Source organism: Chiloscyllium punctatum, chromosome 1 (genome assembly GCF_047496795.1).
Source record: "Chiloscyllium punctatum isolate Juve2018m chromosome 1, sChiPun1.3, whole genome shotgun sequence".
In the NCBI taxonomy this organism is placed as follows: Eukaryota; Metazoa; Chordata; class Chondrichthyes; order Orectolobiformes; family Hemiscylliidae; genus Chiloscyllium; species Chiloscyllium punctatum.
In genome coordinates, this window is record NC_092739.1 from 115,395,157 (window position 1) to 115,417,223 (window position 22,067).

At 41.2% G+C, this 22,067-nt stretch overlaps 1 protein-coding gene across 1 annotated transcript in view; it reads right to left on the reverse strand.

Annotated features, from left to right (window-relative positions):
* ube2r2 (ubiquitin-conjugating enzyme E2R 2) overlaps positions 1 to 15,695 on the reverse strand; it is a 157,690-nt gene extending 141,995 nt beyond the window's left edge. Inside the window, exon 1 of the mRNA XM_072572793.1 lies at positions 15,048 to 15,695. Within this exon, the coding sequence (XP_072428894.1) occupies positions 15,048 to 15,224 (177 nt within the window). The 5' untranslated portion in view covers positions 15,225 to 15,695. The remainder of the gene's footprint in view (positions 1 to 15,047) is intronic.
* Between the last annotated feature and the right edge of the window lie 6,372 nt (positions 15,696 to 22,067).

The window sequence follows — 22,067 nt, forward strand, 5'->3', positions numbered from 1 at the left end:
ACAACTAAAACCATTAGGAAGAAGATTCAAACCAGTGTCAGTGAAAGCAGACCCCATGTCATTACAAGGAGATGAGTGCGTCTGAGAAACATCATGAAGGACTGGGGTTGGTCACAAGCTGGTCCATCTCTTTTTCAGTGATGGAATTAGCTTAATTGCAAATACATTGAAATTGCTGAATACGGGAGTATTCCTCTTGGGTTAAGGACTAACAACAATTAAACTGTGTACATGACAGCAAGTGAGAGGCAAGCTTGAATTGTATAAGATGCTATACCAGGACAAAAGGAGAACTCAACATCACTGACCTATAGACACGGGGTGGGGTGTTGCGGGCTTTATTTATAAAGTAAGATCTTTCAAAGCTTTTTGTGATCCTTTTTGCTCTGAAGAGTAAATCGCAATTAAAAGATCGCCTGAACCGACCACTGGACTCAGACCCTCACTGAAAACTGAGATCTAACAACATTTCATGAAATGTCACAAAGATTATTGTGGAAAATAAAAGTACTAGGGCGAAAATGTAGTAAATGGGGTATGCTTCCTGATCAACTCTTCCTGGTATTTGGAATGTACCGATCCTGGCAAGCCATTGCTTCCAGATTTAGAATACCTTTCAGTAAAATGTTGCTGCAACGATCTACCATGAGTTCACCTCTGTCATCCTGACAAGTCTACATACCATCCCAAGCAGATGTGAAGAATGCCCTAAAAGTGATTTACACTGCCACAGGCACTCAAGACAAAATTCCTGAGGGCCCTCTTCATTGTGACTGAAAACTTCAATCAAGTCAACCTCAATGTGGTACTACCAAAGTACAACCAACACATCTCCTGCCCCACCGAAGGACCGAACATTCTGGACCACTGCTACACAACCAAAGACGCCAACCGATCCATCCCTTGCCCACACTTCGGAAAATCGAATCACAGTGCTGTGTTCCTCCTCCCAACTTACAAGCAGAAGCTAAAATGCAAAAACCCTTCACAAAAGGAAGCACAATGCCAGTCTGAACCAGCGGAAGACTACCTTCAGAACTGCTTGGAATTGGTGGACTGGACTATGTTCAAGTACTCAGCAGAAAACCTAGCCAAGTACGCCACCACCACAGACTTAATTAGCAAATGCGTGGAGGACTGCATACCAAAAAAGTCAATTAGTGTCCCCCAAACGTAAACCTTGGATGAACTAGGAAATCCACTCCCTACTGAAGGCCAGATGTGCAGCATTCAAATTCAGATGACCCAGACTAATACACAAAGTCCAGCTATAACCTCTGCAAAGCCAGAGATGCCAAGAAGTATTACCCAATCCCAAATAAGTTAGAGCCCAAACCTACCAAGCTGACACCCACTGCTTATGGCAAGAAATAAATAACATTGTGGGATATAAAATGAAGCAGAGCAAGATAGCAGACAAAGATATAACTCTCCCTGACGCACTAAATGCTTTTGATGCTCCGTATGAGCAGAATGCCTGTGGCAGGGTGACACCTGCCCCAGCAGCTCCGGACACACCTGTTCCCTCAATCCCCACTGCAGACGACAAATAGGTCTTTATGGAAGTCAACCCAATGAAAGCAATAGGCCCGGACGGGCCTGTGTGAACCAATTGGCAATAGCATTTACTAATATCTTCAACCTCTCCTTCCTACAAGCCACCTGCTTCAAGATAACCACAATTATCTCATACCTAAAGAAAGCACATGCAATGTCCCTTAATGACTACTGCCCAGTGGCTCTAATATCAATCATTATTAAGCACTTTGAGAGGCTGGTCATGGCGTACCAACTACAGTCTCCCAGCCAGCCTTGATCCCCTGCAATTTGCCTACCAACGTAACAGCAGATGCCATGTCCCTGGCCTTGCACTCATCCCTGGAACATCTGCTAAGTGAAGACACCTGTGTCTGACTCCTACTCATCAACCACAGCTCCACTTTCAACACTTAGCCCCTCCAGACTGATCTCAAACTCCGAGACCTGTGCCTCGGTAACTGGATCCTTAGCTTTCTGATCCACAGGCACAATCAATGAAGATGGATAACTGCACCAACCTCCATGATAATACTCAACATTGGAGCACCCCCAAGGATGCCTCCTCAGCCCCCTACTGAACTTCCTGTTTTGCCAAAATCCAAACAAACGCTATCAACAAGTTCACTGTCAGCACTACCATAGTGGGACAGATATGTAACAATGACGAGTCAAAATACAAAGGGAGATAGAGGGCTTGGTGACTGGCGCAATGGTAACAACCTCTCTGCCAATGTTAGCAAAGCTAAAGAACTGACCATTGACTTCAGAAAGAAAAGGAAGGAGGAGAGTACGCCCCCATCTACATCAACAAAACTGATGTTGAGGGTGGGGAGCGTCAAGTTCCTCAGAGTGATGATAACTGAGCCTATCCTGGACTTCCCAGGTCAATGAGATGGTCAAGGCAGCACCATAATGCCTCTCCTTCCTCAGGCAACTCAGGAAATTTGACATACCAAAAAGGACCCAGCAATCTCTACAGATGCACCATTGAAAGCTTACTGTCTGGATGCATAACAGCCTGGTATGGCAACAACTCTGCCCAGAACCACAAGAAACTACAGAAGGTGATGCGCACAGCCCAGGCCATCACGAAAACAAACCTCCCATCTATGGACTCCATTTACACAACTCGCTGCCACAGAAAGGCTGCCAATATCAAAGACCCAAAGCACCCGGTAATGATTTCCTACAACCTCTTCCATCAGGTAGAAGATACAGAAGCCTGAACATATGCAGGAACAGCTTCTTCCCAGCCGTTATTAGACTGATGAACGTATTCTCTAGCCTCAAAAAGCTGACGCTGCGAACGCCGATCTTGCCTAGCACACGCCCTGTGCAATGTAAGTGTATGCCTCTAAGTCTTCTTGATCTGTAAATCCTTGCTTACTATGATCTGTTTGCACTGCCTGTAAACAAAGCTTTTCAACTACCTCAGTAAATGTGCCAATCCAGTCAGTCATTCAATATATATGGATAGAAGATTGACTAGCTATCAGGAAGCAGAAAGTAGTCAAAAGAATTCTTCTTTCTCAGGTTGCTCGGAGATAGAATTAGAATTGGAGCTCTGAAGAAGAGTTATCTTGACTCAAAACACTTGCTTGGTCTCTCCACAGATGCTGCCTGGCCTGTTGTGATTTCCAGCATTTTTTGTTTTCAGCAAATTCCAACATGTACAGTAATTTGCTCCTAGCTTCCTCCTACTCCTTGTTCATAAGATTTTATATATTGTAGGAAGAGACAGTATCAAGACTTGCATTCTTTACCCTATGGTGGCACAAATTCTGTCCACATATCCACTTCATTCATCCACTAGTTACATGGTTGAGAATCTAAGAACATCAGCAGATAAACATACACTAACAATTTTCACTTACTTTCTTCAACTTTAAAGTTTAAACTACTGAAATTGGTGTAAATTCAACATAAACAAGTTGGTAAGTTAATACATTAAAAAAAGGTCAGAATCAAAAAAAACTAAAACAGCATTAGAAATTTAAACAATGCAACACCTAACCAAAAATTAAACAATACTTCTTCAAAAAAGGTTTACCAAAGTTGGACAAGAATGGTTGCCCCCTTTAAAAAACATGTATACTACTTCCTATTATGTTTTTCGATTAAATATTCTTTGAATAAGTATTCTAGTACATTTCATAACATCAAGATTAAGTCAATTAATTCAGACCTTTGGACTTGTTCTGCTTCCCTTTTCAAATATAGGAATCATATTAAGTGTTGACCAGGTCTCTGGCACTATTCCATTTTTCCACTGAGCTATTATTTATGTTCTAGGTTGCACATGTTGTTGTCTCAGCAATCTTTTCTCCAAAGGTTTTCCGTATGTAAAGATATAATCCATTCTCACCAAGGTTCTAATAAATGGTCATTGATCTGACATGTTAATTACACCACAGGTGAGTATCTCCAGCAATGTTTCATTTTTTTCAAATTTCTAACACCTGAGTTTTTAAAAAAACAAATTCTCTATGTTTCATTAGTTTATCAATTATCTCGCCATTTTCTATCTTGCTTTGGTCACACTCACCATGATCAACTTGAACATAGTGTAGCCAAGGAATTCTGATATCTTAACATTATGAGCAAATTACTTCATGGCCCCATCCTGCTGCTGCTCACCAATACATCAGCGGTTTTGCCACAGGACGATTTCAACCATCAATTGTAGCTGCATGATCCAGAATTGCTAGTTAGCTTACTACGAAAGAGGAAAATGCACAAGTTTCTCTTGCCACTATGCAATCTCTATCACCATGATCTCCTGGGTGCCTCCACATAATGGCACACAGAAGCCAGGCAAACTAGTACTCTAGGTGAAAATGTGTACAGGCTATGAGCAGGCAAGGAAAGAGTTGAGTTTTGTGAAACAAGAGGTTCAGCTGAGCATGACGCATATCAGATAAAAACTTGCCGTTAACAACGGGGTGCTGGAGGCAAGGGTAGTGGATTAACAAGGTGGTTAGCAAGAGCCAACAATATTAGAAGCATTCAGTATGTAAAGTCAGTTAACAAGGTGAAAAGTATTCATTATGTGAAGCCAGTTATTCATTGTGTAACAGCAGATTGTTTAATCTTTGCTATTGACACTCGCTGATTGTAATGGTCACCCAATTAATATGTATGTTGCCTAATTTGGATGCTGCTCCCTGTGAAACGACTACATAATTCATTAAGAAACTGCTGTTTGAGAGAGAAGACCGAGAACTAATATCTCAGTGCACATGGACGATCGTTTTCTCGCGTTCCAGGGCCCAGAATAAAGGTGAATGAGGTAAAGCTATATGGTGTCTGAGAGTTTTGCTTCGACTGGTAGGAGGGAAAATGGAATGACATAGGCACCAGACTATCTTGGAGGAACCTTGGCCTGCAAAGTTGCATTATACAGGCCCAGTCTGTGGACACAACCAAATCCTGATGGGTCGGATTGAACTTATTTGTATTCAGGGTCTGGCTTTAAAGAGTCAAAGGCACTGAAGTGAAGTCCTGGTGATCCCTTTAAACAAGCATTAACTGGCAACTCCTGCAACCAAATGGACTCCAGACATAGAAGCACCTGCTCTTCCTCTGGATTCAGTTAATAAGGTTGAGGAGAGGCAAATGCAGGGTACATCTGTTTTTCCCAAAGCCTGTCCATATTACACAACCAAAAAAACTGACATTACTTCCTTCATTTAAAAAAAATGGATGGAGAAGATACTTGATCTTTGCTTTTACCTGTGAACAGACCAACACAAGGGGTTGCAGTTTACAGGTTCTGAGGTGTCAGGAAAGAACCACAGATTGATTGCAACATTGGGATGATTATTTCATTCTATGGTCAGTCATAACATCCCACCACCTCTCACCAAGTCAACCAGGTATTGACCTACCAACATTTGGAAGCACGCAGTAAATGGTACTAAGTAGTGGAAGATGATTCTCAGTCTTAGTAGCTGAACATCAGGACTAAGTACCCTGGCACGGACAATGACTTACTGTCAACAGACAATACACAAATAGCATTGATTATGAACTACACAAGTTCAACATTAACACTACTGCTCTCCCACAGACTAGACAGACTGACCTAACAGATACTCAAGGTACTTTGTACTGGCGTGGCAGATGGCAAAATTAAAGATGACCACTGTGAACATGGAATGGGCTTTGCTACCAACAACATATTAATACAGATAACAGATGTGGTCACAACTTCCGAAAGCTTCACATCTACCATCAGATGGAGATTTCAATGTCTTCATCAGTGCCTATGCACCTGCTCTTTATGTCAATGCAAAAGATAACATCGCATGGTCATAAAAATATGAGAACTCTTCTCTCTTATTTGAAGTTCACAAAATCATTTCACACCATGAGTAGGTCAGGCCACTATTGGTTAAAAAATAAAACTGGATATCCTCCCAAACGTGGCAGTCTCATTTGATTCTTCCATGCTAAGATGCATGGCATAATTCAGTTCAGTTCAGCTCAGGGATCAATGATTGGGTGAAACAAGGCTACAATTCTGCCACTACTGTCGAGCATCTTTTCCCCAGCCATGTGGAAGGAGTACACCTTCAAACACTGTCAGACAAGAAAGTTCTCAACATTTCAAGACTGAGAGCCAAAACAATGTGCAGGAAATTCTGATCAAAGACCTTTTGAATGCTGTCATATTCTTCCTCACCAGTGAAGAAAAATGTAATTGGGGCACAAGAAGTTGCATCTCTACCTATGACCAGATTCAACACAACTCTGGAAGCAGTTAGTAAATTATGCTAGCCTGGATTTACAGGTTCTGTCACAGGGCAAAGAATTGAGCTCATGCATTAGCAAAGCTGTGATGAACTTTAGCCCGCTAACAAACTAGCATGTACAACCAAGAAGCTTTATCCTCAGCACATTGCTAGAGAGCAGAAAAGTCTGGACAACCTCCTCTGGCCAAGAAAACCAACTCAATTACCATCTCTAGTGTCTATGCATGTACTTGGCATCACATGACAATAAATGTAGCAGTCTTTTCTAGGGCAAAGATGTTAAATTGGTGTTAATCAAGCAAAGAGGGTCGCACAGGCTTGTTCATATGACAGGATTGAAGTTGGCCAGCACTCCAAGGATACATTAGATTGTGAGATAGTCCAAGAGATCAGCAGAGTGTCAAAAGGTTTGCTTCAAGAATGTTATCAAGAGAAATCAAAAGCATCAACAATCATAAGTTGGAAATTCTAGCTGATGAGTGATGAAAATAGGAACACTAGCTATCGGCTGGACTTGCCACTATGTCAACGTCTGGTTTCAGAAATTCTAAGAAAAGGTGCCATCCCTGTAAACAAAGTGCCAGTTTGGTCTTTCCAGTAACAGTCGGTTCAACCATAAAAAGTACAACAACAGGCAATTCCGTCTGACCTCAACAATTCTGAGACTGCGGATTACCATCTCACTGGATTGGGTGCCAACACATGATTGAAGAACACTTCATTTCTTCCTTTAATACTATACTTTAAAAACAAATTATTTTTGTTTATTTTTAGAATTCTTCACTATATTTTTCATACTTCCTTTTGTCATCCTCTTCTTTGTTATGTGTTTACTACATGACTATACCTGAAAAGTGACATTTTGTCAAAGCCTAACATCTTACACTCGTCAAGACACTGATTTGCTAATTTTGAAAGTGTAGGCTGAAAAGGAATGGTCGGTACCTTGTTCGCTACATTCTGCCAGATTTTGGGATTTATAGTCTACCGAAATTCATGTACCACACAAGTCATTTGGGAAATAGGCAGAACATCTTTTTGGCTTGATGATAAAACCCCATTTGTGGTGAACACGTGTGTTGCTGCTACAATAGTAGCAACATGATAATAAACTGGCAGCACAATGTCTAACATTAGATTGGTTTTCTAATTCAACAACATTTGCTGGATAATCTTATGTGCAAAAAGAATTACGCAGATAGGGTTATCAGCCAATCTTGCAGTGTGACCAGTTTGCATGCACTGGAAGCTACATACTTATTCACAGAGATCAGTTTATTCCAGACAAAAAGAACATGTGCATACATGGTTCCAGGTTTAAAATTAAATCACAAAATAGGTGAAAACTAGTTCACTTCTCAGGACAGTGGGTCTGACAAATCAGAGTTAATCTGCAGGGTTTTTTTAAAACAAGTTAGATAAAATGTAGCAGTTAACTACGAGTCACTGACTGGTGCATTCTTCATGGCAATGCTCTGTCAGAAACCACTTGCTGACTAATAAAGCCCCTTCCTCTTATGCAGTAAAACTATTGTTTTTCCCCCGTAAGTTAGCATTCTTGCCAAATTGTCCCGATGAGCAAAAGCAAATATCTTACAGCAGCACAAGGTCTGTGCTACCAGATGACCATCTACAAGTCATTTTCTTCAGTTTAACTTCTACCTTATTCATTCATCTATGGAATGTGCATAATTAAAGTTTTGGAGTCCTACAGCATGGAGACAGGCCCTTTGGCCCAAACTGGTCCATGATGACCAAAATGTCCATCCACACCAAACCCATTTCCCTGCACTTGGCCCATATCCTCCTAACCACTTCCTATCCATGTATTTATGCAAATGCTTTGTAAATGTTGATAACGTACCCACCTCAACCACTTCTGCTGGCAGCTCATGCCATACATATACCACCGTCTTTGTAAAGAGAGTTATCCCTCAGGTCCCCTTTTATTCTTTTCCCTCTAACCTTAAACTGATGCCCCTTAGTCCTCGATTCCCCAACCCTGGAAGAAAACAAAAAGAGTGCATTCACCCTATCCATGTCTCTCATGATCTTACACACCTTTATAAAGGTCCCCACTCAGTCTCCTCTGCTTCAAGAAAAAGCGTCTCAGCTTGTCGAATCTCATCCTATAACTCAGACTATTCAGTCCCAGTCAACAATCTTGCATATTTCTTCTGCATCCTACCTTTAGGTGAGCAAAACTAAACACAATACTCCAAGCATGGCCTCACCAACACCTTGTATAACTGCAACATAACTTTCAAACTTCTTTACTCGATGCCCTGACTGATGAAAGCCAATGTGCCAAAGCCTTCTTCACTGCCTTGTCTATCTGTTACTCCACTTTCAGAGAACCATGAATCTGAACTCCAAGGTCGCTATGATCTGTACACTCCTTAAGGCCCTACTAATTACCATGAAACGCCTACCTTGATTTGGCTTTGCAAAATACAAGATCTCACACTTATCTATATTAAACTCTATTTGTCATTTCTCAGCCCACTTCCCCCAGCAGGTCTTGCTGCAATTTCTGACAACTTTCCTTACTGTCGACGATACCATTTATTTTAGTGTCATCAGCAAACTTACTAAACATGCCTTGTGCATTTGCATCCAAATCATTGACATAGATAACAACAGTAATGGGCCCAGCACAGACCCGAGGCATTCCACTAGTCACAGGCCTTCAGTCCAACAAGCATCCTTCCATTAATATGCTGCTTCCTCCCAAACAAATTTTGTATTTAGTTTGCCAGCTCACCCTGGATTCCATGTGATCTAACCTTCCAGAGCAGCCTACCATGTGGAATCAAAGGTCTCATGAAATCCATATAGACTATGTCTATTGCCCTGCCCTCATCAACCTTCCTGGTCACTTCAAAGAACTAACAAATTTGTCAGGTATGATCTCCCACTCACAAAGTCATGCTGATTACTCCTAATCAAACCCTGTCTTTCTAAATGCATGTATATCTTATCTCTCAGAATGCTCAAGTAACTTACCCACCATAGATATTAGGTTAACTGGTCTGTAGTTCTCAGGCATTTCTTTGCAACCTTTCTTGAATATTGGCTGTCTTGTCTTGTGGGATTACATTTTAGTGGGATACATTGTTCCTGGACTCTACTGTTTTAAATCTTTTCCATTGCCATTGAAATTCCTGTCAATTTGTTTATTTCCCCCAGAGTTTTGCTCTTGTTGGTTAAAAATCAGCTTAATTTAAAACATATTTCTTCTTTAACTCAGTGCAAAAAGATTACAGATACTAATTTGCACCAGAATGAACTTTGCACTTGGCACTAAGTGATCTTTTGCGATGATGTGGCCAATTTTGAACACACTGCGCTAGAAAAGGCAGCACACCCTAAAGGAAATTCAGCTCTAATGAAGAGTCACCTAGATTCGAAATGTCAGCTTGCTCTCTCCCCATGGAAGATGCCTGACCCACTGATCTCCAGCATCTTTTGTTTTCTGTAAAGATTCCAGCATCCACAGAAATTAGGGCAGCATGGTGGCTCAGTGGTTAGCACTGTAGCCTCACAGCACCAGGTTCAATTCCAGCCTTGGGTGACTGTGTGGAGTTTGCACATTTCCCTGTATCTGCATGGGTTTCCTCCAGATGCTCCGGTTTCCTCCCACAGTCCAAAGATGTGCAGGTTAGGTGAATTGGCCATACTCAGTTGCCCGTAGTGTTAGGTGCATTAGTCAGAGGGAAATGGGTCTGGGTGGGTTACTCTTTGGAGGGTCGGTGTGGACTTGTTGGGCCGAAGGGCCTATTTCCACACTGTAGGGAATCTAATCTAATCTAATTTGCACCTGCTAGTGGAAATTCTCCCCAATCATGTTCAATTATGATCTGTATAACTCAGTGAAGCAAAAACCACCTTTATAACCCAATGCATTGAACCTAAATTAGCTCTTTTGTCAATCCTACCTCATTCACTACACTCTTCATATTTCAAGTTTTAATTGCTAAGTACGTACAGTACCCATGTTCTGTCAATAGCAGTGAAATTACATAACAACCCACTCAGGAAAACAGGACAAGGCCCTTTTTTCAAATTATCAGAACTTTTCTAACTTCCAGAACCAGGAATCAAAGTAATGCATTCTACAAACAGAGATAATTAGGAGCAAAATTAGGCCCTCAAGCCTGCTCAAATTCCATAGATCTATTTAAACCTGATAATCCCTTGCCTACAGGGAGCTATCTCTACCTTAAAAATATTGCATGATCCTGCTTCCTCCACATTTCATGTGTAGGTGACAATGTTGAACTGGGGTAGACAAAGCCAGAAGTCACTCGACATCAAGTTATAGTCCAACAAGCTTTTTGAAATTACAAGCTTTTGGAGTGCTACACTTTTGCCAGGTGAAGTGGAGGAAAGCACACAGGCACAGAATTTATAGGCAGAGAGATAACTGAAAGATAATTCCAGGTAATTAAGAGTGAAACTCATGCCTTGCATAATATTCAAGGCCTTACCTCAGAAGACCACTTGTTAATGCACAATTGGCTTCCCCCCACCCCAGAAATCATCTTGAAGCTACAGTTCTTTATATAAACAAAATTCTCCACAACGTTGGATAAGACACGACATGCCTCATTACCCATAATTTCCCTTCAGAAGGGGCTGTAATTCACCTTTGAAACCACTGCAGGACTATAAGCATGCAAAACTGATTCCTGGAGTGGTGATGCAGAAATAAACCTTAATGGGCATCAAGAACGAACTGGAAAAATTCATCAGGAATCAGGATTCAAAATTATTACAGATACATCCATGGCAAGCTGTGGACTGGTGAGGCTTGATGGATCAATAATATTCTCTTGCCTCTGTTACGATTTGTGTTAGTTAGACTTTCACAGTTTAGTCAATCACATCCCAGTGAACAAGCAAATAGCTTTCTGCCAGTGCTATTTCATAGTTTGAGTGGTTATATTAAATTACATATTAAATTAGTGCAGTACAAATAGAAACAGTGCAGTGAATATAACCAATAGAAGAAAACTTTAAGTGCTATAACAATAGCATCAGAGTAACAGGTTTTACATTTTAAATTGCAAGCAACAAAATATGAAAGTTAATGAAAGTTACAAGTGTCTTGTTTATAGGACAGCTTTAGTATATTATGTTACAACGTGTCATTGTTTTGAGGCAAAATATTAAGTACTAATGTTTGCTGCCGTTCAAAATATATTTCAATATCCGGCACAAATCAGGAATCAACTGTGGTTCAACGGAAGCGCTCGTTCGAATCCGGTGATTGCAAATTCAAGTCACACTACAAAGACCATCGTATTAACCAAGGTCTTTTCTCTCTTCTCCGGTAGATGTCATAAATTTAGTGCTATTACAGTTTTCAGTGCACTGGATTGACGATAGCTTTGTCGAGCAACCCAATTCGTCACCCAAAACAGGTTTTTTATTCTTAAACATCCATTCAATTTCCATGTGAAATCAACTACCATCCACATTTCAACCCTAGCCAGTTCTAGTTCATTACCACTCACTGTATAAAATTGTTCACTCTTGAGCTGAGAATGGCTCTCCTTATCAGAATCATGTACATACCTCGATGAAATCTCCTTGGCACCAACGCAAAGAACCGATTTAACCTGGTAGCTAAAATCTCATCTCTGGAACCAATCTAGTAAATTTCTGCTATGCCCTCCAAAGTACCTTCACATGCTGGCTAAAGTGTGGTGACCAGAACTGAATGCAATACTCCAGTTGTGGTCTAACCAGAGTTTTAAAATGGTTCAGCATTGCACTTATGCTTTTACACTTGATAGCTCTATATACGAAACCCAAGATCCCACATTACACTCTCAATCTGTCATGCCAACTTCAAAGCGCATAGACCACCAAGTCCCTCTGTCTCTTTTAAATTCTTTATGCCATTAAGTTAATATTGCTTTTCCGCATCCCTTATATTAAGATGAATTATCTCACACTTCTATGTCATGTATCTACCCACTCTGCTAGCCTATAATCATATTGCAGTTAATTGGTATCAACCTGAATATGTGTCTTACCTCCAAGCTTTAAACCATTCAGCATAACATAATTTACAGGATTGGTACCAAATCCACAAACATTATCCCTCCACCACTGGCACATAGTAGCAATATATACAATCTAAAAGATGCACTGTAACAACTTACAAAGGTTCCTCATACTAACTTCTAACTTCTTTCACTATCATTGTGGAGGACAAGGGCAGAGGTACAGGAGAACATTACTTGTAAGCTCCCCTCCATTCCACTCATTTTATTTATATATATTTCCATTCCATTGTTATTTGGTCAAAACCATAAAACTCCCTCCCTGAAAGCATTGTGGGTATACCCACAACACATGGACGACAGAAGACCATCACCTTTTCAGGGCAATTAGGGATGGGTAATAAATGCTGACCCAGCCAGCCACACCCACATCCCATGAATGAGTTAAAGTAGTCTGGTGTCATGGGTAAATTTTGAAGTTATCTTTGTAATTTTAAATAAATGATTTGGGAATTGAAATACAATGTAAGATGTTAAAGAAATGTGTCCAAACCACTTTTTATCTCAATCAACACAATCAAATTAGATTATGTACTGTTTGAAATCCTATTGTATTCTAATTGGCTGGTGCAAATTCTTTGACTGCACCAGCTGTAAAGTGGTTTGAAATGCCCTAAAGTTGTGAAAAGTATTTTTCTTAATTTCTGCAGATTGCTATGCTGTAAGTTTGCAATGCAGTTTGGGCAGGAAAGCTATGCAAATAGTTTTCATATTCATAAATCAACTGTTATAAACAATAAAGGAGAAAAATTATATGTTGCATTGCGTAAACTTTCGCTCACTTGTACCATGTAAATGACAAAAAAAATTTGACTGTACAGAATTGCTTCACCTCCCCTCTGGATAGAATACAATTCCATGGACAATAGTCCTTTAGTACATCATTCAAATAGTCACTTTGCTAAATAAAGAACTAAGCAGCAAGTGTCAGTACAAGTATCATAAACAAAGCTGAACCAGTATGCTTTCAGAATCAGAAATGCATTTTCTAGCCGAGACCATTGGCTTTCTGGAGTTTGATAACATGAGTATTAGAATTGAATTTTTAAACATTGCATCTTACGATCTACTTCCTATGATAATAGTAGCTGAAATAATAAACATTGGTTTAATGTTTTGTACATGTTGCATAAAACAGATTGGTTGTACCAGCTAGCTAGATTAAACATTTGTTTGCTTCCTAAACAAAAGGTGGTGACAAAGGTAATTATTACCCATGTCCCTGTTTACTAAGTTACATTCTGTACTCATTTGGTAACATGGCGGTCTGCTCCTTCTCACACTGTTTTGACTTCATGCATTTTCGTGACCCACACACAATTTTACCAAAAAGTTAGCTAAAGTTGATAAACATCCATACAAATACAGGATAGGAAGCACAAGAGATGTTACTCCTCTTTTGCCACAGCTTTGTTCCTTTAGAATTGATACCAAAAATGCGCACATTTAGAGGAGGAGACTTAGCAAGACTAAACATATTAAGTACATGATATTGTAAAGAAATCTTCTTCCAATTTTATTCATTGCTAGAATGACAAATTTTTTTTCAGGTAGAAAAATATTGCAATGGCCTTCTTTTCACAGGATACTACAGTAGTTGAACGTGACCATAAATATTATAATGCTTATGGCATTGCGTTTTCGTAGTACCCCATTTCCGAAGTACATGGGGTATTAAGAAGATGAATAAGCATCTATCCATATTAATAAGAGGTAGTGAAAGGCAAGGGAATCTGCTGCATTAAGGGACACTGGGAAACTAATGCAGTTTATTATTGCGCAGATGGGTGATTCAATGCAGTCGGCGGCTTTCTTATACAAATCAAAACAATCCACAGTAAATGTACAATTATACTATTCCTATAAGCCACACAATAAATACAAATTTATGAAATACAAATCTGAGAGCCACTGAAATTAAATCTCTAACCAAACAGAAGGATGAAAAGCAAACACGTGTAGATACATTATCGTTAAAATTGAATTTCCATTGATAAAATTGTTACCACCTCAAAACTACAAACCAGCAAAAATCAGTTGCTTTATCTGCTTTCTTTCACTAAGGCCGTTCTTCATTTTTCGCAACCAAAACGTGGAGGTTCAAAGATTTTCATTGTTAAGATGCTGCTGGATTTATCCATATAGTATTTCGAGAAGAATTACAAATCATTCACTTCAAATGTACAGAAGTGTCCAAAAAAAAACTCCACTAGTTTCAAATTTTTATACATTACCCCTAACACCATATACGACTAGAGCGGTTAACAATGAAAAGACACCGTATCTTTTTAACGCGTACGAACGCCACAGTAAATAATTATCTTAAGAGATCTTAAAAGTCTTTGCGAATTGAAAAGAAAATGTACTACGAAGGTCTGCAGTTGAAGTCAAGCTTAAACACAGCCGCAGTATTTAAATGCATTAAAAATAGCATTTGATGATGTATGATTTACACTGAGACAAAACCAACAGTGAAAGGAGGTGGTGTGCTTGTTTACCCACAATAAGAAAATCGTTAGCTTCTGCTTTGCGCTCTATTTTGATCGCCCTTTTAAACTAACAGGTAGAAAATTTTCCAAACTATTATCACCCTCAAATGGCACCGACTACTTTATCAGTGGCAGCGATTGTTAAAAGGTTTGAAGGAGCGACGATGTAAACAGGGCCTCCTCTCATTTACCTTGAAGTAGCCTCCCTCATAGAGCGTGTTGGGCGGCCCGAAAATCGCCACTTCCCAATTGTACAGATCAGACTCGTCCACCAGCGTGATCCTGAAACCTTCCACCGGCTCCTCCTGCAAACTCTTCAGCTCCAACATTAAGGCCTTCTGAGAGCTCGTCATCTGCTGCTGAGCCATGGTGGTGGGCGAGGAATGAGAAAATAAGAGAAACAAGAACAGGGAAGGGAGGGAGGGAGGGAGGCAGAAGAGATAAAATAAACCAAGGGGGAAATAAAAACAAAAATAAAACAGCTGTAGGTGAGTACCAGTCGAAAGACGCTCTGAAGTAAGTTGTGAGAAGGGAATGGGGAGGGGGTGGGATAGAGAGAGAGAGAAAGTCCTTCTTCCTCCTTCACAGAGCCAGTCTCTTCAGAAAAAAAAATTAAACCAATTCTCCACGCATTAGGGGAAAATAAGCCGAGCACGACAGTTCATGGAGATCAATATTTTTATGTTTAAAAAAAGTTTAGTTCGTTGCTTATTATCCTGATTTGTCTTTATGATTATTTTCCCCTCTCTCTTATGGTTATCAGGGTGGTGCTCTCTTCCAACTGACAGCAATAAAATGGCCCACCACTACCACTCACTGCCACTTCCCCTGCGCCGGCCGCCGGCAACCCCGTCCTGACGTCACCACCGCCTTTTGTGACGCACTCTTCCCCGCCCACTGCCATGTGTTGGCCCTGAGAACTGAGGATGCGCAGAATCACCTCTGCCCTAAGGCAAACATAAAACTCAATGGTCAGGCCTGACATGCTTTGAAACAAGGTTCTGATGTGTGTGCACCATGTCTCGCACAATCATGTCTTAAAAAGGAAATGATTTAGGAGCATGAGTGTACATGCTGTAAAAAAATTACTTCCAATCATTTGAACTCTTAATATAAAGAAGTAATATAGCATTGTGAATTGTATGGATTAGCAGTAATGTTTTAAAACAATATGACTGACTCACTACCAATGTCATTGGTGATTCACAAATTCACGCAAAATATGACTGCGATCATTTCCTTTTTGTCATACTTCCAATATGCAAACTCCTTCGCAGAAGAATGACAAAACATGGTATGGGTGCATTTAGGGAGTAGCTCGATAAATAAATGAGGAAGAAAGAAATAGATGACTCACATGATAGAAACTAGACGACTAAAGGTTGACAAACGTTTTTCTGAGAAGCACAAATAGGCACAATCGAACCAGTTGGGCTTAAAAGCACAATTGTGTTGTGCGTTCTATATCAGACAGTTTACAGATAGGTTTAGTGAAATTGGACACCACCTACAGTAGTTTATTGGAGGTAATTGCTGGTAAAGACATGATTATTGAGGAAGAACTGGGTGGGAGATAAGCTCATTTGTATCACAGAGTGATTTATGAATGGAAATGTACTGCACTTAAAGGGAGAGTGAAGCAAGTTCAAGAGTAACTTTCAACGTTGAGAAGTGTTCTTGAAAATTTCTAGAGCTAGAAGAATGAGTAGGGTAATGGGACTTCGTTGTTTTAGACTTGGGATAGTCAGTTGGCTGTATTTGGTATAGAAATGCAATAATCTATGAATGTGCTTTCTGTCATCATAAGAACTCTACCATGAGTCACTTGCTGGAGGCAACCATAGAGTCATAGAGTCATAGAGATGTACAACATGGAAACAGCCCCTTCGGTCCAACCTGTCCACGCCGACTAGATATCCCAACCCAATCTAGTCCCACCTGCCAGCACCTGGCCCATATCCCTCCAAAGCCTTCCCATTCATATACCCATCCAAATGCCTCTTAAATGTTGCAATTGTACCAGCCTCCACCACTTCCTCTGGCAGCTCATTCCATACACATACCACCCTCTGTGTGAAAAGATTGCCCCTGAGGTCTCTTTTATGTCTTTCCCCTCTTACCCTAAACTGATGCCCCCGAGTTGTGGAGTCCCAACCCCAGGTAAAAGACTTTGCCTATTTACCCTATCCATACCTCTCATAATTTTGTAAACCTCTATAAGGTCACCCCTCAGCCTCCAATGCTCCAGGGAAAACAGCCCCTGTTCAGCCTCTCCCTATAGATCAAACCCTCCAACGCTGGCAACATCCTTGGAAATCTTTTCTGAACCCTTTCAAGTTTCACATCTTTCCGATAGAACAGAGACCAGAATTGCACGCAATATTCAAACAGTGGCCTAACCAATGTCCTGTATAGCCACAACATGACCTCCCAACTCCTGTACTTAATACTCTGACCAATAAAGGAAAGCATACCAAACGCCTTCTTCACTATCCTATCTACCTGCGATTCCACTTTCAAGGAGCTATGAACCTGCACTTCAAGGTCTCTTTGTTCAGCAACACTCCCTAGGACCTTACCATTAAGTGTATAAGTCCTGCTAGGATTTGCTTTCCCAAAATGCATCATGTGAATTAAACTCCATCATCTGAATTAAACTCCATCTGCCACTTCTCAGCCCATTGGCCCATCTGGTCAAGATCCTGTTGTAATCTGAGGTAACCCTCTTCACTGTCCACTACACCTCCAATCTTGGGGTCATCTGCAAACTTACTAACTGTTCCTCTTATGCTTGCATCCAAATCATTTATGTCAAAGACAAAAAGTAAAGGACCCGGCACCGATCCTTGTGGTACTCCACTGGTCACAGGCCTCCAGTCTGAAAAACAACCTCTGCCTTCTACCTTTGAGTCAGTTCTGTATCCAAATGGCTAGTTCTCCCTGTATTCCATGAGATCTAACCTTGCTAATCAGTCTCCCATGGGGAACCTTATCGAATGCCTTACTGAAGTCCACATAGATCCCATCTACTGCTCTGCCCTCATCAATCCTCTTTGTTATTTCCTCAAAAAACTCAAATCAAGTTTGTGAGATATGATATCCCACGCACAAAGTCATGTTGACTATCCCTAATCAGTCCTTGCCTTTCCAAATACATGTACATCCGATAAGGATTTGCTACAACAATTTGCCCACCACCGAGGTCAGGGTCACTGGTCTATAGTTCCCTGGCTTGTCCTTACCACCTTTCTTAAACAGTGGCACCACATTAGCCAACCTCCAGTCTTCTGGTACCTCACCTGTGACTATCGATGATACAAATATCTCAGCAAGAGGCCCAGCAATCCCTTCTCTAGCTTCCCACATAGTTCTAGGGTACACTTGATCAGGTCCTGGGGATTTATCCACCTTTACCTGTTTCAAGACATCCAGTACTTACTCCTCTGTAATATGAATATTTTGCAAGATGTCACCACCTATTTCGCTACAGTCTATATCTTCTGTATCCTTTTTCACAGTAAATACTGATGCAAAATATTCATTTAGTGTCTCCCCCATTTTCTATGGCTCCACACAACAGCCAGTTAAATAAAAACACAATACAAGACAGAATGTTGTTTTGCAGGCTTGTAATATGGTGTCAGAGTAGAATCAAAATTGAGTGTTGAAGAGCTCTTTCGAAGCACGTTGATTAAAAGAGGAACACAGGAATTTTCAAAGCTGCTGAAAACTCCTATAGTCCACAGCTGAAAGTAATTGGCAAGACACAATAAAGCTGAAAATGTGTTGCTGGAAAAGCACAGCAGGTCAGGCAGCATCCAAGGAGCAGGAGAATCGACATTTCGGGCATGAGCCCTTCTTCAGGAATGAGGAGAGTGTGCCAAGCAGGCTAAGATAAAAGGTAGGGAGGAGGGACTTGGGGGAGGGGCATTGGAAATGCGATAGGTGAAAGGAGGTTAAGGTGAGGGTGATAGGCCGGAGTGGGGGTAGGGGCGGAGAGGTCAGGAAGAAGATTGCAGGTTAGGAAGGTGGTGCTGAGTTCGAGGGTTGGGAGTGAGACAAGGTGGGGGGAGGGGAAATTAGGAAACTGGAGAAATCTGAGTTCATCGCTTGTGGTTGGAGGGTTCCTAGGTGGAAGATGAGGCGCTCTTCCTCCAGCCGTCGTGTTGCTATGGTCTGGCGATGGAGGAGTCCAAGGACCTGCATGTCCTTGGTGGAGTGGGAGGAGGAGTTGAAGTGTTGAGCCACAGGGTGGTTAGGTTGGTTGGTCCGGGTGTCCCAGAGGTGTTCTCTGAAACGTTCCGCAAGTAGGCGGCCCAGAGGTGTTCTCTGAAACGTTCCGCAAGTAGGCGGCCCAGAGGTGTTCTCTGAAACGTTCCGCAAGTAGGTGGACCTCTGGGCCGCCTACTTGCGAAACGTTTCAGAGAACACCTCTGGGACACCCGGACCAACCAACCTAACCACCCTGTGGCTCAACACTTCAACTCCTCCTCCCACTCCACCAAGGACATGCAGGTCCTTGGACTCCTCCATCGCCAGACCATAGCAACACGACGGCTGGAGGAAGAGCGCCTCATCTTCCACCTAGGAACCCTCCAACCACAAGCGATGAACTCAGATTTCTCCAGTTTCCTAATTTCCCCTCCCCCCACCTTGTCTCACTCCCAACCCTCGAACTCAGCACCACCTTCCTAACCTGCAATCTTCTTCCTGACCTCTCCGCCCCTACCCCCACTCCGGCCTATCACCCTCACCTTAACCTCCTTTCACCTATCGCATTTCCAACGCCCCTCCCCCAAGTCCCTCCTCCCTACCTTTTATCTTAGCCTGCTTGGCACACTCTCCTCATTCCTGAAGAAGGGCTCATGCCCGAAATGTCGATTCTCCTGCTCCTTGGATGCTGCCTGACCTGCTGTGCTTTTCCAGCAACACATTTTCAGCTCTGATCTCCAGCATCTGCAGTCCTCACTTTCTCCTAGAAGACACAATAAAGACTGAAATAATTCAGATGCTGGAAATCAGAAAGAAAAAAACAGAAATTGCTGGAAAATGTCAGCAGGTCTGGCAGCATCTCTAGAGAGAAATCAGAGTTAACATATCTGGTCCAGTGACACTTCTTCAGAACTCACAATGGATGCTAATTTTCATCCCCTGAGGTAATGTGAAATGATATGAAACAGAACTTGCAGTTTATTTCACTCACACTGTCAGAACGGCATAATTGTGACATACGAAACAAACCAGGGTACTTACAAGTAGCAATGATTTTAATACTATTGGTGAGTGTTCCAAAATATATTCCTTTCTAATAACAGGGGAAAAAGCACACTACTGAAATTTTGAATAAAAATGCTTTGAACTCCAAGTGAAGGTAACTTTGAACAGTATGGTTATTAGGAAATGCAGTGCTTTTACCAATGTGTGACTGTATGAATATAGCTCACAGAATCCTATGAACTTGTTCAACTAAAAGATGATCCAATAAAGACAGAATTGTATTAAGCATAAACAATCGTACAGTGAGAGCATGTCTTTAGAAAGAAGAAAAATTTTAGGAGAAATTTCCTCAGGAAACTAATTGACATGTTCAGAAGCATGAGATTATAAATCAGCAACTAGAGCATATTTGCGACATAACAGATGAGGTTTCATATATTGCCGAGAGACATTCCAGGCCCTAAGGTCAGAAAGTTTATGGACAAAGGGCAGGATGTAAATACAATGGGAATGAAGACAGAGGAAAAGTAATGTTCTGACTGTAGGAAGCTGAATTATTTAGCATGCAAAAAGAAGCACAACACACATATAACTATAGCAAGATGGCAGAGCTGACAGATTAGGTAGTGATTGGGCTCCTGGCCCGTTCGCTCCCTTTTGGCTGACCGGCCGCATCCTTCTCATTTTTAAATTATTTCTTTTTATTACTATTATTTCTGAATTTCACCTTTTGTATCAAATTTATCTTTTCTTCTTTCGTGGCAGGTTCAGTTGGACAGCCCCAGGTCCTTGGTAGTTTCAATGAACACCCGGTCCAAGGCAGTTTCGGCAGGCCCACGGTCTTTGGCAGTTTTGATAGACCTCAGTCCTCTGTGATTTTGACAGGCCCCCAGTTCTTGGCAGTTTCAAGAGGTCCCGATCCTCAGCAGTTGGATAGGATCTAGTCAATGGAAGTTGGAGAAGACCTCTGTCCTTGGCAGTTGGGCAGGCCCCGGTCTTTGCAATGGCTGGTTCCTAAAACAAAGAGGCCATTGAATGAACAAAAAATGATATTTGTCTTAACTTTATCCTATTTTTGACATATAAATTATGTAATTAAATGGTGCTGTTTTTATGACGAATTATACACATTTTACTGTATTCTCACAAATATAAGTAACGATAAATTTCTATCGCTATCAGATGGTCTCTGGAAAGATATCAGTTGAAGATTCTGACATTGACTCTACAGCACGCAACAGTGGTTCAGTAAGATAAAAAGATAAGTAATAATAAGACAAGATGATAAATGATTTGTGACTGTTGCAATGTTAACTGCAGAGTGAGCAAATCAAGTCAACATCAGGTATTAGATAAACATCAGTGCATGATGCAACATCATGATCTTCACAGACCTGTGTGAATTCTGGATTATAGACATCATGCAAAAGCCACTCATCTCAGCAAGTCTGGTAACCTTCAAAATGCATTGTGCTATGGAGTTATAGAAATGTACAATGTGGAAACAGACCCTTCAGTCCAGTTTGTCCACGTGGACCAAGATTAGATTAGATTACTTTTAGATTAGATTAGATTACTTACAGTGTGGAAACAGGCCCTTCGGCCCAACAAGTCCACACCGACCCGCCGAAGCGCAACCCACCCATACCCCTACATTTACCCCTTACCTAACACTACAGGCAATTTAGCATGACCAATTCACCTAACCTGCAAATCTTTGGACTGTGGGAGGAAACCGGAGCACCCAGAGGAAACCCACGCAGACACAGGGAGAACGTGCAAACTCCACACAGATATCCTAAATAAATTTAGTCCCATTTGCCAGCATTTGGCCTGTATCCTTCTAAACCCTTCCTATTCATATACCTATCCAGATGCCTTTAAATGTGGTAATTGTATCAGCCTCCACCACTTCTACTGACAGCTCATTCCATACACACATCACCCTTTGTGGGAAAAAGTTGCCCCTTAGATCCCTTTTAAATCTTTCCTCT